The sequence below is a fragment of the Myotis davidii genome, unplaced genomic scaffold (genome assembly GCF_000327345.1).
Source record: "Myotis davidii unplaced genomic scaffold, ASM32734v1 scaffold167, whole genome shotgun sequence".
NCBI lineage: Eukaryota > Metazoa > Chordata > Mammalia > Chiroptera > Vespertilionidae > Myotis > Myotis davidii.
Window position 1 is genome coordinate 122,857 of NW_006300048.1, and position 13,730 is coordinate 136,586.

General features: G+C 58.4%; 1 protein-coding gene across 1 annotated transcript in view; it reads right to left on the minus strand.

Moving 5' to 3' along the window:
- Nucleotides 1-394: 394 nt before the first annotated feature.
- The window catches only part of LRFN2 (leucine rich repeat and fibronectin type III domain containing 2), a 197,217-nt gene continuing 183,881 nt past the window's right edge, over nucleotides 395-13,730 (minus strand). Inside the window, exon 4 of the mRNA XM_006776308.2 lies at nucleotides 395-3,800. Within this exon, the coding sequence (XP_006776371.1) occupies nucleotides 2,816-3,800 (985 nt within the window). The 3' untranslated portion in view covers nucleotides 395-2,815. The remainder of the gene's footprint in view (nucleotides 3,801-13,730) is intronic.

A 13,730-nucleotide genomic window follows, 5' to 3' on the forward strand; every position in this document is an offset into this window, starting at 1 on the left:
CCAGCTCAACCAAAATGGGTGGAAGGCACACGTGCGCCCCTAGTGGCTCAGTGTGGTGGTGGCCGCGGCCCAGGAAAGAAGAGGCAGGTGGTGTGTGAGAACCTCCTTACCAGGTGGGACAGGCAGGGCAGCTGGGGATGGGCTAGTGTTTTAACCCGGAGCTTCACTCCACACCCCTCTACTGCTCTGTACTCCGGAGGGCGGCCTCGTTCTCTCTTTTTCAGGTTTCCGTCTTATACGTGAACTTGACAGTGAGCAGGCGCCCACCAGGCAGTGACAGGCACAGGTGTGCGGGCAAATGCCCCTGCGAAGCCCGTTAGAAGACGGCAGCATTTCCCGAGAAACGGACAGCAGACACTCACAGACAGGAGAACGCTCTTTTTCTCTCCCCCAAGAAGCATGGTTGGTTGGTTGTTTTTAAAACTGTACATTTTACTGTACATTTTTTTTTTTTTTTAGCAAAGGAGAAGATTGGCATTTATATTCTGACCACAGGAATGATGCTTTCCTAACCCCAAGTCAGAAACATGACAGACACACGCAAGTACATATCATGTCACAACAGAGCTCCGAGCCACTGAAGGGAACAGACATCTGGTTCCCCCTCCCCGTGTCCACCGCTTTCCCTCGGGTGTCTGAACCCAGAGGCAGAAAGAAAGGTGGTGTTTGGGGGCACTTCTTCAATGGCTACATTTTGAAAGGCTGAGTGAGAAAGGTGCAGAGAAGAGAGAGAGGAGGAAATGGGGCGGGGAGGAGGGAGGGGGGGAGGTTTCAGGTCCCGTCTGTGGGTGCCTCCATGATGGGGGATGGCCTGTGCTCTGGCACAGGGACTGGCCTGGGAAACTAACATGTGGTCTCAGGAAGAGACTGGCCTCGTCTGTGAATGACCTTGTCAGGACCGGAAGGGGACTGGGGAGGGCAGAGAGTCACAGGAAGAAAAGAGTGGAAACAGGAGGTAGCGGGAAGGTGAGGCGAGGGGAAAGGGAGGGAGTGGGAAGGAAGGGTGAAGGCATGGGGTTCGGAGGCTCCTGGGCTGGAGCCGGAAGGCAATCCTGCATAGACAGTCCCCACCCCCCTGTGCGCTCTGGGCTGGGGTGGGGGCCACAGCTCAGCTCCAGGCCTGGGCCCATCAGGACTTTTCAGCCCCAGATAGACTCACCCGTATGCTCTGTATGCTGTGTGGTTGGCAAGTAGAAGAAGGAGGGAGAAGGACAAGAGAGCAATGGCGGAGGCTTGGGCGGGGGAGAATGAGTTGGGGCGACCAGTGAGAGGTAGTGCGTTGGCAATGCGGAGAGGCCTGGAACGGAGGCCAGGAGAGAGAGATGCGGCAAGTCCTTCTGAGGCTCCGAGGGCAGTGTCTCCCTGGCCATGTCTCTGTGGGAGGGTGGGGTTGGTCCCACGTGGAGGAGCCCATGTGCCCCTCCCATCACCATCGTGTCATTTCCATACACGGGCCCTGCTCAGAGACGGCATCCAGGGAAGGCCCCCCACGCCCCACCCTGAGCCAGGTCCTTCAGGAACAAACAGAGGACAGACTCTATTCACAGACATGCCCTGGTCAGGGTGCAGACCTGGGAACAGACCCCCCACCCCCAGGAGGAAGGCGGCCTTGGCCTCTGTGCTGGCGTGGTCACTAGCTCACAGTGTGACCTTGGGCAAGTCCCTTCTGCTCGGAGGGTCGGGAGAAAGGGTTATGGGGATAATTGCAAGCACCTCTTCCAGCTTTAAAACCACGACACTGGAAAGGCTCAGCTCTCCCTGTGCAGCGTCTAGGGTCCCCTATGCGCAGCAGGAGCGGGAGGGGCTGCTCCACCAGCCTGTGCACCCTGGGGCGCCGAGCTGGAGACCCCACATTTAAAGCCATGGGAGCTCATGAGTCCTTGGAACTGGAACGGACAGGAGGCCTGGTGCAACCCAGTATTTTGTGATTTAGGGACTGAAGTCCAAAGAGAGGAAAGGACCCCCAGCCCCCAGTGTTTTCAGCTGGTTGACTTGGTGGTGGCTCTGGGACCCTGACTCAGAGCGTTGGACTCAAAGTCCAGCTCCCTATGGCAACCCACCCTGCCTTCCTTACGACGTCCTCTTGGCCCACCACATGCTCATGGGACTTCCTGTCCCAGCTCCCACCTAAAGAGGCACAAATTGCAAAGGAACTCCAAGAGCTTATATCCCTCAGGCCCGGAGCCTCAGAACCCCGGCTCCTCTCCTGGACACGGGGAGTCCTGGAAGCTGCCTGGGGTTTAAGCTGATGTGATGGATGTGGACAGTCATGTGTGAGAGCAAGGGAAGCTGGGTCAGTTATGGGGGTCACTCAACCCTCCAACTGTGGGGACGGCTGTGAATAATAAGGGGTCTCCCCCAAACACGCGTGGAACCAGCATCTGCCTCTTCTCTCCATTGGCAGTGACAGCCAATGCAGGGCCCCGGCACTGACTCTCAGATGGAGAGCAAACTCCCCGTTATCTGTGTGAGTGAAGAGGGGGTGCTTGGGGAGTGGGAGAAAATAAATTAACCAATAAAAACAACACCGGAACCGGAAGCATCCAACGCACTTGCTTATCCGCTGCATTTGTGACTGGAGAGGCGAGCGTCGGCCTTTCCAAACCCTCAGGGCTCATCTGACACTTGGTGGTCAAGTCGCTTTCCCTGAGCACACCCTGCTGGGCAGGGGGTGGGGGGCAGGCCTGGGAGGTGCTGGGGGAGTTGACAGTGAGACTCAACTGTCCCTGGATGTAAACATCGCCATGGAAACCCCACAAAGACTTGCCAGTAAAGATTCCCCTTCCACCTGCAGGAGGAGGAGGACACCCCGAGCCTACACCGTGCTCTCCATCACCCACTCGGAGCTGCCAAACGTGCCCCGGGCCCCCACAAGGTCACTCTCCTCAAAGGGCAAGAGCATGCCATTGACAGAGAGGCTGCGCTTCGTCCAGATGTTCGAGACCCTCCGAGGGGGGCTGTAGCCACCCGGGGGTCCCCCTCCTGCTGCCACCGCTGCAGCTGCGAAGTCCCCCATGTCGAAGGAATGGCTGCGTTTGGCCTTGCCCTCCAGGGGCAGGGGGAGCAGGCTCCTGGCCCGGGCTGCAGGTGGTCCCAGCAGCGGCTCTCGGTCCGAGTGGTGGCCCCTGGCCGATGTCCCAGACCCTCTCCCGCCAGGAGTCCTGGAGTCCAGCAGCTCCTCCCTTCTCTGACTCTTGAGGTCCAGGGAGGCAAAGGCCCCCATCAGGCGGTCAAGGTTGGGCTTGGGGCGCGGGGCCGGGGGCGGGAGCCTCCAGGGACCCCGCCCCAGTGCCCCGGCCTCCCCGCTGCCCAGGGAGCTGGAGGAAGAGGAGTCACTGGCCCGGGCCAGGCTGGGACTGAAGTCCAGCAGCTCATTGCGCACCACCACCTTGGGCGGCCCTGGGGCCGGGGCGGGGGCCCCGCTGGGCACGCCCCCCACAGCGGGCAGCTGTGCCCCATTGGTCTGTGAGTGCACGTTGCTGACCGTGGCGGCCACCATCTTGCCGGGGGCGTCGTGGTTGCAGACCTTGTAGCGCACCAGGAGGATGATGATGAAGACCAGCAGCGTGGCGACGATGATGCCGCCGATGACCAGGATCATGGTGCCGCCCAGGATCTGGCTGTGCATCGACTGGCACTGCGGGTAGTCGGCCTTGGTGAAGAACTGGGCGCAGCCCACAATGTTGGTGGCCGTGAGTGTCGTGGCCGTGTCGTCCCACATGGCCAGCACACACAGGTCGTAGCCAGTCCCGGACACCAGGTTGTTGACCACGAAGGCCTTGTTGGAAGCTGGGATCATCCTGGGGTGTGTGGGGGGCAGGCACAGAGGGCAGCGGTGGCAGGGACAGCAGAGTGGTGGGGGTCAGAGGCAGAAACAGAAGGGGGTTGACACAGGACAGATGGAGAAGTGGGGGCAAGAGAGACAGACAGACACAGGGACACAGTATGAGGCAGCGCAGGAGAGGGACAGGTGAAGAGACAGGGAAGGGAGAGGTGGGGCGGAGAGGAGTGGAGGGGCAGGCAGGGGAGGGGAGCGTAGGACATAGTGCAGGAGTCAGATTCAAGGAGAAGGCCCCAGGTAAGAACCAGGGAAAGACAGGCCGAGTGAAGAGGGAAGTGAGGGAGTCAAGGGTAGGCGTGCCGGAGGGAGAAGTCCACAGACATCAGCCATCAACATGGGAACCACCCCGCAGAGGTGGGAGTAGAGGCAGGGGAGTGGAAAGCAGAGGCAGGGAAGGAGTTCAGAGATGGAGGCACAGAGAAGGAAGGAGAGAGCCAGCAGAGATGGGGGAGGAAGCGCAGGGAGGGCAGAGGGAGACACAGAGGCAGAGGTTAAAGGCCTGAGAAGCAGCAGAAATTAAACAAAGGGACCCTCCCTCCTGCCTCCCGCCGCAGCCCCGCTTCTGCCATGTCTGCTGCAAATATCCCCGAGGCTCCTGGGAAGGGGAGGGAGTGAGAGTCAGGTCCTGGGCCAGGCCACCTGAAGGCTCGATCCCCCCTTGTCCGGTCCTTGGAGGCTCATCAACATTGACAAAGCCTCCTCTTGGGGTCCTGAGCTGTACTCAGGGTCCCTGAACCACAGACAAGGCCCTGACCTCAGGCCAGATGGCCGTCATGCCTGGGGAGGGGAAGGTGTGCGGGGCAAAGTGGGAGCCGGGCGATGTTGAGACTAGAGGGTGATTCTGCTTCCCAGAAGGAAGGACAGTCCTCCAACACAGCCACAGCCGGCCAGGGGCATCTGATGAGACCTGCAGAAAGAGGTACTCTGGCCGGGGAGGCCTCCAAGGGCCCCTCCACCTTAGGGAGGGTCTGATGAGCAGCGGTCTCCCCACAGTAGGACCCTCTTCGATAACCTGGGCCGGCCCTACCTGGACGCCAACCCTGATCTCTGAGTCCTCGTTCAGGTATCACATCTGTGCTGTTTCCAGAGAGGATGCTATGTTACCCCTAAACTCTCCTGCAGGAATACACATTGCCCTCAGCTGAGGGTGCCCTGTCCCCCTCTGCAGCCTTCACAGAGCCCCGTGCTCCCAGGGGCCCTCAGTTCTCCTGCCTCTGCTATTCAAGGGCTCCATCAGCAGCCATCAACTCCTCAAACCCAGAGCCAGGCAGCTTAATTGAGACCTCAACTATGAAATTCCAGGGCTGGGAACTTCCACCAGGGAAGCCCGCATCAGGGAGGGGAGCTGACAGGCAGGTATTGACATCCCGTCAGCACAGCCTGGGAGCTCTGCCTCCCTCCTCACCCGCCCAGCTGCTCTGCTGGGGAAGCCACATGGAGGGCTCTTCGTCCCCCTTCACCCTGAGCCCATAGCTGCAGAGCTAGGGGCAAAAGGGGCAGGATCCAGCCGGAGCTGGGACATTGGGGAACCCTGCGCTCTCATGTCAGGGAAGTGGAACCACCAAGACTCAGAGAGGCTGTGTCTTGCCCAAGGTCACACAGCTGAGAGGGTAGGGTGGGGCAGTTGGGACTTGAACACCAGCTTGTAGTTCCACAGTCTGGGCTTGCTCCTCACCACAGGACAGCCATGGGCATTGTTCCTCATCTCTGAAAGCCATCTGCCTGCGGCCTGTCAGCCACCTCCTTCCCTGGATCAGCGTTCAGCGACCCCTGTGCCTCACACTCCTCCACCAGCAGATCTCGGGCTTGCGGGCCATCTCTGGGCAGAGCCGCAGGAGCCCTCTGTGGCCAGTGCTACGGGCCCACTTCCTTCCCCTCGGGGTCACGCTGTAAGTTAGAGAAGTGGGAGCCACCACACCCAGAACAGGGGCAAAGGCCCAGGGCGGCTGGGGGCCAGGCTGTCAGTGCCCTGTGCCCGCCACCTCCCTGAGTCCCGCAGCAACTTCCTGAGGTGGCCCCTGGTGGGCTCCTCCTCCTGCAGAAGGAACCGACTCTGGGGTCAGGAAGCAACATAACTGGCAGAGCTGGCACTCAAGCCGAGGCAGCCTGGCTCTTGTCCACTGAGTCACCACACTCTGCCCCTCCCTGGGCACGAGTAATGTGAGAGTAGGTCCCTTGGGGATGGGGATGGGCCAGGTGTTTATTGAACCCCTGTTATGTGACAAGGTTTCCACATTCTGTTGCATTTATTGTTCACAACAACCTCAGGACCCAGGAGTTGAACCATGGGCCCAGAAATCATCCCACTGTTTAAACCATCTTCTCTTAGGAAGCAGGGCCTGATACTACTACTAATACCAACACCAATACCAACACCAATACCAATTCTAATATCAATACTAATACTAATGCTAATAGCAATACCAATACCAATACTAATACCAACACCAGCATCAATACCAATATCAATTCTAATACTAATACTAATACCAATACCAATACCAATACTAATGAAGAGGGGTAATTAACACTGAGGCCTGACTCTGTGCCAGGCAATTGTCTGAGATCTTTAAGAGGATTAATACTCATTTCATGATCCCTACAGTTGTTGGGGAGGTCATCCCTGTTACCATCCTCTCCCTTTTACAGATAAAGAACCTGGACAGAAAGGCTACGCGTCTGCCTAGTGGCACTCCAGTAAGTGGCAGAGCTGGGATTTGGGCAGGCAGCCTGCCCCCAGCACCTCTGCTCCTGACTGCTGTGCCAGGCAGCCACCGCCCTGTTCTCTGCCTCCGCAGGTGACTGCGAGGGGCTCTGCCTGGCCTCTCCCCCTGCCTCCCAGGCAGGGAAAGCACGCCGTGATGGAGCGCAGCTGGGCTGTGCCACCACTGCTGGTGTGAGAGGGCTGACCCGGCACCCGGGTGAAGGGTCAGGTTGGAAAAGCCTCACACAAGAATTGGCCTAAGAAGAAAGCTGCTCCTGGTTCCTGTGTGTGTGTGTGTGTGTGTGGTGGTGAGAGAGAGAGAGAGAGAGAGAGAGAGAGAGAGAGAGAGAGAGAGCGCTTACAGGAGAGTGGCAGCCAGGTGGCTCACTACAGCCTCTGGCAGTCATGTTTGCCTTCACCAATAAGGGCACTAACCAGTGATGACAGATGCCACGTGCTAACCTTGTGCTCTGAAGTTTACATGCTTTCCTCTCCCAACAGCCCTGAGGAGGGACTCGTTCCCATTTAGGGGAGGAGGGAGCTCAGCAGGTCTCTCTCTCTGGGGGCCCTGGTGGAGCTGAGGCAGCTCTGGATCCACTAGATCTCAGAGCCCACACACCTAGAAGCAAGACCGCTCCCTCCTCCAGGCAGCAGAAAGAACGCACTGCACGAGAGAGCCGTGTGAAATGGCTCTCAGACTCCAGGACCGACCGCAACTCACCTCCTGCCCATGGGGTCTTGTCCACCCTCTCATGGGCGCCACTGGACAGACCACTGAATCCCAGGCCAGGTCTGGATCCTGGATCGACCTTCCTCCCCACCCACATCCCCCCGCACCCTGCCTGGCAGTCCCCCTCTGGGCTTCTCCACACTCACACTTTGGCTCAGGCCTCACGTCTCTGGTCTGGATGAATGCAGCGGCCTCCCAGCCAGCTTCGCCGCCTCTGGCTGTGCTCAGCACCATCTCCTCCAGACCTGCACCTGACTGAAGCGCTCCTCCGGCCATGCCCCTCGCCCACAGAGACCCCCTCCAAGGGCTGCCCATGACCTCGAAGGCACAGCCCAAGCCCCTGAGCTGAGCTCCCACACGTGGCTTCCCATGACATTCTTTAGGGAAACACTGCAGATCGGTCAGGCTTTTCAGGGCAGGAGGCCCACTCCCAGAGTGATGCTAAGACTTTACTCACAAGAGGACTCATTACCAAGGGGTGGGTGGGGTGGGGGAACCATGAGGGAATGTGCAATAACTCATGGTTGGCGGCAGCCAAGCTGTTACCCTCTCTAGGCCCAAGCATACCAGGGGAGGTCACCCAACCCAGAAAAGAGAGAGAATCATGCAGCCCCACCCTACTCAGTGCAGCCCACAGCCAGATGCTGGTCCATGAGCTGTTATTTCCTGGTTCATGAACAGACAGGCAGAAATGGAGAGTCAGCACTGGGGAAGGGTCACCGCAAGTTGGCACTGATGGTGACAGCCAAGGGCACGACCCCTTTCCCTGGTAGTTTATTTCTATTATTTCCTACAAGAGAACCGGTCTGCCCTGGACGGTGGAGGCAGCTCCAGCCCTTCACCATGAGCAGCTGGAGCAGCACTGCCCTGGGCAGCGTTTCTCGGCCGGGGCATGATTGGTACCTCGGCTGAGTGATTCTTGGTCTTGGCGGCTGTCCTGTGCACTGGACAATGTCTCGGCATCCCAGCCCCGCCGCACAGGAGGCCAGGAGCATCTCCAGTTGTGACAATCAGAGGTGTGTCCAGGCATGGCCCCGTGTCGTCTGGGGGAGAATCACCCCTGTCAGGACACATTGGGGAATTTAGACCAGGGGCAGGGGCAGACAGGGGCAATCTCAGAGCATGGGAACCAGACCAAGAGTACCCTGGCCCCGCCCTCTTCCCTCCGCCCACTCCTCTGCTCCCGTCCCCAGGGCTGAACCCAGCCAGAAGCCAGAGTTCATGGCTGCACACTGGTCAGCCTCCCAGGGCACCCAGCAGGGTGGACGAGGGGAGTGGACAGAGAGGCAAGCGATGATTTCTGGCACCACCTCCATCACAGCCTCAAATCATGAGAGGCCCCTTCCCGTCACACAAATGGGTGACATTTCTGTTAGCGGAAACCATGAATTGCTATTTTAAGTTGAGTTGCTCCGATGTGTTAAATTTAATTAAGCTCACATGCTCTAAAACACAATCTAAAACTGCAACCCCAAGACGTGCCCAGGGGAAACAACACGAGCGTAAGAGGCTGCTTCTGAGTGGCTTTTCTTTTTCCCCCCTTATTAATGTTCATTTGGCATTTCTTCATTCGATTTAACACTAGCAAACACATCTACAGATGAGATCTACAGCTGATACCAGAGGTTTAAGAGGAAATCACAGCATCCTGGCCATTCTACTGCTTGCTCTCAGACCCGGCTTCCTTTCACCTGCCCCATCCTCCTGATAAGGAACTACATTTCCCAGGCTCCTTTGCCCTCAGGCTTCCAGATAGAGTTGGCCAGTGGAAGTCCAGGAGGAAGACTGGAGGAGGGTAGGAAGAGGGGGGGTTCCCTGCTGGCTCCTGAAACTCCTCTGTGATCCCAGTTTCCGGGGTTCTCCCTCCTTCCAAATGGATTTGGAGCTCAGGCTCTGGTCACACCATCTCCTCCATGTCCCTCCATCCTCGGCAGGAGTGGTGGGTGTTGGTGGCTTTGGGCTGCAGTGATGTCCTCAGTGCCTCACTGTCCCCCTGGCTGACCCCTCAGCAATTCCATCCCCCATACAATCCAACCCCCGCACTGAGTACCCTCTTAGACGTAGAGGGTCCTTTTTCCCAACTGCATCCTGGGTGACACAGGAGATAAACGTTACAGGACGAGAATATTCTACCTATTGCCCTAGCCAGGTTTCTCAGTGGTTAGAGCATTGGCCTCAGAGCTAAGGGTCTGGGGTTTGATTCCAGTCAAAGCATGTACTTCCGTTGTGGGTTTGATCCCCACCCTCAGTTGGGGCACGTGAAGGAGGTGGCCAATCAATGTGTCTCTCTCTCCCTCTCCCCGCCCCCCTTCCCTCCCTTCTATTCTATGTGAAAATCAATGGGAAAAATATCCTTGGGTGAGGATTAAAAGAAAAAGAAGACTCTGCTACCTGTAATTTATCCTCTTCTCCCCACACTCTGGGAAAAGACTAGCGTCACTTCCTGTCAGCAGCAGCCCATCGCGGCCTAACCTGGAGACCTTAGGAAGCAGGCTGACGCCCTCTCTGAATCCCTCCTCACCCCCCAAACCATCTCTGGAGCCTTTGCAGGAGCAGCCCCTCTTCCTGGAAACCTTGATGTCTCCTCCACCTGGTGACCTCATCCCTCCTTGGAGGCCTGACCCCGCCCAGACCTGCTCCTGCTCTCTCCTCCACAGCCATTGCCTTTGGCGGAGCCCTCGTCCATGCTGTGTCTCCCATGAGGCCACGCTCTGCGTCTTATTCATCCTTGTATCTCCACTGCCAATCACGATGTCTGACTAGGAGTCACCGCTGAGCAAATATTTACCCTGCGGTTGCGCAGTGAATGAAGAGCGCTGTGTTAAACCTGAAGGCCTATACCATGTAAGAGGTCCTCATTTCAGCACAATGGCTGGCTGATGGTGACTCCCAGGCACCGCTGTGCGGAGGTTTTCCAGAGGCGGTTTTCTATATCCCCGAGTTCACTGCAGGGTCTCCTGACAACATTTACGGATGCGATGGGGGGGTGTGGCGTGTGTGAGTGTGGGCGTGTAGATGAATGTGTGTGTATGTGGCACAGTGTGCGGTGGTATGTCTGTGTGTCTAAGTATCATTTGAGAGCTGAGTGTGTGTATGTGTGTGTGTGTGTGTGTGTGTGTGTGTGTGTGTGTGTGTGTTTGTATCTCTCTAACTAGGGAGAGAGAATGGATGTTGTGTTCACTTATATATGGTTGGGAAGGCTCAGACCCCAGGCAATGCTAGTCCCTGCTCTGCCCCTCTCCCAACCAGTCCCCTACTCCCGCCCCCCAGGCTCCCATGCCTCTCCTAACACTTCTGAGGTGACTCCCCTTGTGTCCTCTTCCCGAGACACCTGCAGGCCAAGCCTGCTCCTTCTTAATTGCTACCATTAAAGGCGGTTGGGGCTCCTGGAATGGGAACAGGAGAGATACTAGGAGTGGCCACCCAAAGCCTGTGAGCTGAGACCCACGTCCACTCTCCCCTCTCCTGGGCTCACTCAGACCACATTCCCAGGCTCCCTTGCAGGTCGGGGTGCCCAAGTGCCGACTCCTGGCAAGTGGATGAGGTGGCAGCAGTGTGTGCGACCTCGGGCCAGGCCTTCAGAGAGAGGGAGCACCTGCCTCTCCTCCTCCTTCCCCCTGCTGGCTGCACCCTGGGTGTGTGAGCCCCTGACCACACAGAGGACAAGGCCAGGGGGGTGAAGCCTGGCGCCCGCGTCTCAGTGAGGAAGGCTCCCTGACTACGGGAGCCCTGCTGGCTCCTAGGACCAGGACTCGACTCGGTTGTGCTTCAGCCTTTATGTGCTCACAGCCTCTTCTGACTCACAGCCCCTGCAGATAAGACAGGGAACCCTCGGAGTTAGATACACGAGGTGAGTGACGGATAGGAGCCGATGAGTGTGTATTTGTGGAAGAAATGGATGCCTACACAAGAAACGTAGTCAGCAAATGCCACCTCTGTCATCTCAGCCCCCACCCCCTCAGCTGCCCCAGCACAGCCACTTTGCAGGGGATCTCCCCTCCCCTCCCCATCAGGGACGCACCAGAGCTGCCCACTGCCCAGGCCTGAATTTGGAGAAGGCCCGTCCAGCTCCACCCACCCCCACCCCCACTTCCCCGGCTCTGCACCCTCATTACTGGCTCTTCAAGACACTCAGGGCTGCCACGCTCTTCGACCGGATGAGATCTCAGGACACATGAAAGGCCTCGTTAGACCCAGGCACTGCCCAGGCTGGCCAGCCTGCCCTTTTCCTGAGAGCCCCGAGGGCCTGCTCTTCCCTCAGGCTGCAGGAGGCGTGCAGACGTGGCCGGTCCGCCTTGCACACAGTTTATTGAGCTCTTCCCCTGTGCTGAGTGACCCACAGGCCTCTTTGCTTCTGCACCCTGTCTCTGAGGTAGGACTAATGACCCCACTTTACAGATGAAGAAACTGAGGCCAAGGCAGGTGGCTCACCGGCTCCAGTGCATGCTGGGACGGGGCTGAGCTAGTGCTGAAAACCAGGTCTGCCAGGCGCGGAGCTGGGTCTCCCCCAGACTGGACTGCCTTGAACTGAATGGAGAGGAATCGCGTTTTAGCAGGAAGCAGGTCTCAGCGTTAGGCTAACTGTTTGATGCGACTACAAATATTTATCTTCCTGCGATGACAGCTAAGATGTATCGAACTCTTACTATGTCAAGCAGCTTTGAGTAATCTGCATGTATCCACTAACTTAATCCTCACCGCAAATCTACAAGGGCTGGCCTCGCCCGCCAGCAAGCAGAGGAGCCACACTCAGCACGTGGAGATGCGGAGGCAGCGCCTGGCACCCCTCCCACCACCGGCCCAGGTCAGGCCTGCAGAGGAGCTCTCTCACAGGAGGGGAGCTGTATGAAGGAGAGGGCGCTGCTGAGCCAAAGAAAACATACTTCTGATCCTGGAGGTCCAGGCCTGGGTCCTTGAGGCTGGCAACCCTGAGCCAGCTAGACCCGGGACGTGGGCAGCACCGGCCCAGGCTGCGCAGGACGGCATCACGGCTTCACCCGCACAGCAGGACATGCTTTCTGCCCGTGTGGGTGCGGAAGTCCCTCTCAGAAGACACGTGGCGACAGTGTTAGTGAATCCCTGGCTCACAGTAGACAGGAAGTCAGGCCTCAGGGAGCCACGCCGCCAGGCTGCCCCGCTCACCTCCCAGTGAGGATTCCCTGGTGACAGGTGAGGAAGTGCCTGCGCAGGCACTGCCTGTGCTCCTGCCTCAGGCTGTGACAGATCCAGTGGCCTTGGGGGTGGGGGGTGGGGGAGGGAGTTGGGAAATGGCCAGCCTTGTGTGGCTGAGACAACAGTGTGGCTCCTGCATGGAGGGGATAATGCCAGGAGGTCAGAGCGTGTGTGCTGGCACTGACCGCAGTGTTCAAGGCCCAGAACGCTCACTTACCAGCTGTGTGACCTTGCAAGCCACGTGGTCTCTCTGTAAGGGGAAGAGGTGACGGGCCTCCCTCACAGTCGGTGCCTGGTCCACAGTGCTGTGTGTGCCAGTGACTGTGAGTGCAGAGTCACCTCGTCCCAACGAGCAGACAGGAGTCCAGAGGCGCGAGGGTAAATAGGATTTTAACTAGCCAGGCGGGCACACAGGTGCCTGCCCAGCTCAGGGCAGCTGGCTGTGACCTGGCTGTGTATCTGGGCCGAGGCTGCAGCCCCGGCCTCCCCCAGCCCAGGTGCTGCTCTGCCTGACTCACCAGGACGTCCTCTGGCTCTTTCCATTCTCTCTGCCTCCTCCATTCACAGAGCACAGGACGCTGGGCTGCGAGGGCCCGCCAGTCCCTCCCTAACAGGCTCCTCTGGCTGTCTGCATGCCACCCGCCTCCAGGGGCCCACCAGGCAGCCCACCCCAGCTGCACACACCCCTCCTGGCTCAGAATCCCCGCTCACATGGGGCGGTGGTGACAGCTGCTGCCTCCTCCAGCTCCCCAACCCAACCCCATGGGGACGCCCAGAACAAGGTGTTTCTTTTTTTAACACGTGTCGGTGATTCCCACATTGCGCACAGCTCTCTCACCCCACTGCGAGCCTTCAGTTCCCCCCAGTTACCGCTCGCATTCCCCCCCATCGTTCCTCGGGCACAGCTCCCAGCCTGTGTCCCCTCTCATCACACACCAGTGTCTTTGGCCCTCCTTTCTGAGGAGTTCTGAGCACAGAGTACTGAGTCAGACCCCACATCCCCCCAAGCAGACATCACATTTCCGGTGAGGCCCGCGGGAAGCTGCATCCCATCTGGGCTTCCACCCGAGCGAGTGGGCTGTCAATGGACACACCCTGGGGTTGCTATCCAGCCATTTGCATCCACTCTGTTCCTTGGGTGGCATTTCCACCACAGCAGGCGGAGAGACTCAGGGGAGCTCCCCACCCAAGGCATCTCTCTCTCTCTCTCTCTCTCTCTCTCATCAATGAAGATACATATCCTTGGGAGAGGGTTTTAAAAATGTAGTTTTGATAGAATGTCC